The 2,500-nt window shown below is 33.9% G+C and overlaps 1 protein-coding gene across 1 annotated transcript in view; it reads left to right on the plus strand.

Moving 5' to 3' along the window:
* The window catches only part of LOC144978029 (uncharacterized), a 59,784-nt gene that overhangs the window by 25,805 nt on the left and 31,479 nt on the right, over positions 1 to 2,500 (plus strand). The window contains exons 17-18 of the mRNA XM_078923505.1: positions 157 to 274; positions 1,831 to 2,500. The exon at positions 1,831 to 2,500 is cut by the window's right edge and continues 807 nt beyond it. Of these exons, the coding sequence (XP_078779631.1) occupies positions 157 to 274; positions 1,831 to 2,500 (788 nt within the window). The remainder of the gene's footprint in view (positions 1 to 156; positions 275 to 1,830) is intronic.

Below are 2,500 nucleotides of genomic sequence, written 5' to 3' on the forward strand. Positions count from 1 at the left end.
TTATTATTATTATTATTATTATTATTATTATTATTATTATTATTATTATTATTATTATTATTATTATTATTGTTATTATTACTATTATTATTATCATCATCATCATCATCATCATCATTATCATCATCATCATCATCATTATTATTATTATTGCAGGCTGTCATTGAAATTGAAGACTCAAACAAGACATTTTATTAAGAGTTTCAAGGAGAAGAATCCCCTGACAGTCAAATCTCCCAACTCCCCGTTACTACATCCGCCTCACATTACAAAGGTAAGAAAAACAACATTTCTCCACTCATTTATTAAAAAGATAGAAATTGTAAACTTTTTTTTCTTAAACCTTTAACCATGAAGATTGCCTCTCTCTATATATAGGTCTACATCTTACAGGGAAATTTGTCTTTTGGTTATATAATGTTTATTTTTTAATTTGGCTTATTTTTTGCGTGTACCTACTGACTCATTTCTGGACCTGATTTTGGCCATTTAATCATAATGACTTGTTAGTGATTTGGGGGGGGGGGGGGGGGGGGGGGGGGGGGGGGGGGAACTTGAGAACCCCCCACCCCCCCAACCCTAGCTAGTGTGCACGATTGTTTTGTTCAAACAGTAGAGTAGAGCCCCCAACTTACATGCTGGGGTTCCTGACCTCCCATAGTGGGCAGGGAGGTACTTACTGTGTCTTCTATCCCCCTTTATCTGTTTTCCAACTTGCTTTCTGTCTTGTCTTAGAATGAGATTACTTGGTTTTGTCCTGACCCTGGCTGAGAGGGAAACATTCAAATGTATGGTTAGTTTTGGGAGATGATATTTTTTTCCTTGTAAATCATTTCTCTGTTATGCACTGTTGTAAGGTTTTGTATATTATATATCATTTGTAAACATTTGAGTGTATTCCTCTTAGTGGGGACCTGTGCTTGTGTCTGGATGAGACTTTTAGGTGATCTCAAACTAAGTACTTTGACGGTGTGCTCTTGGAATCTACACCAATTCCTTATTTGTACCAAATCCCCTTTGTCTTACCTTTTCTTTTGTGCTTTAATTGTAATTCTAGAACAATTTACTATCCCATATTCTCCCTTTTTACTGGCGCTGATATGACCTAAATGTGTTGCAAGCGCCGTAAAACCCTTAAAACATAAAACAAACAACTTACATGCAAATAGGCCATAGTTAGAAATCAAATCAAATGAGAACAGCATTTTGCCTGCCATTTTTGCATGATCAATTGAGCAGCCGTTTTACATTTCAGCCTTATGGCAGGAGTTACGCCAATAATTATAATTATTTACAACGTAAAATCCAGAAAATCAGATGAAAAGGTCTCGTCATATCTTGGTGGATAAATGATGATTAATAACGATGGAATATACTTTTACATATTTGTTTTGGGTGTAATCTATGGCTGATGTAATTTGTGCGATGTGAGCTGTACCATGGGAAAGGTGATAATAATTATTATTATTATTATTATTATTATTATTATTATTATTATTATTATTATTATTATTATTATTATTATTATTGTTGTTGTTGTTGTTGTTGTTGTTGTTGTTGTTGTTGTTGTTGTTGTTGTTGTTGTTGTTGTTGTTGTTATTGTTATTATTATTGTTATTATTATTATTATTGTTATTATTATTATTATTATTATTATTATTATTATTATTATTATTATTATTATTATTATTATTATTATTTAAGTTATTATTACATTAAGGTAGTCACATATATCTAAACTGACATATATGGAATGTTACTGTTGTTGCACGTTAAAAATGTCTTCCGTTTAACTTTTTAATTATCTATATTTCCTCTTTTTAATTTCAGAAAACAACGGCAAAAGATTCCAAGTTGTCCACCAACCAGCCTGAAGAATTTGTCCCTCAGGAGAATGAAAAGACAACGAGGGAAACTCGAAGACTCTCAGAAGTGGACAGGGAACGGATAGCCACGGAGGAAGCCGCAGTGGCTATAGTGAAGGAAGGGTTGGATTCTTTGTATAAAAAAGCCGTCCATATTCAGTCCGCTGTCAAATCTTCCAACCTTGCTTTGCAACCCGTCGTTTTCAAATCTGTTCTCAATGACTGGTGTAGAGAGCTGAACAGTGTCATGTATAAGTTTCTCATTGAATTGGAAAAGAGAAAAAATAACGAAAATGAAAAAAAGAAAAAAATATACGAGGAAGAGGCGGAGGAGGATGAAAATGAGAAGGTGGAGGAAGATGGAGAAGGGGATAATTTGAGTGGTGAGTCGAAGAGAAGAATGGATAATTCGTGTGATAGTGTAATGAAAGGTGCTACAAACCAAAATGAACTTAAACTTGATGATCCTGATGAAATAAACACTGCCTCTCCCTCGAAAAGTAGAACGACGGAATCACCAAATGACTTTTCTCCAAGTAATCCATGTGATTTTTCAAGTCAAGATACCGACAACTCGACTCGTTCATTGTCTGTTCAAAACAGTAATGTTCACTCTGATATTCATCCTAATTCTA

The sequence above is a fragment of the Berghia stephanieae genome, chromosome 8, assembly GCF_034508935.2.
Source record: "Berghia stephanieae isolate SIO BIC M18660-M18661 chromosome 8, UCSD_Bste_1.3, whole genome shotgun sequence".
NCBI classification, from domain to species: domain Eukaryota; kingdom Metazoa; phylum Mollusca; class Gastropoda; order Nudibranchia; family Aeolidiidae; genus Berghia; species Berghia stephanieae.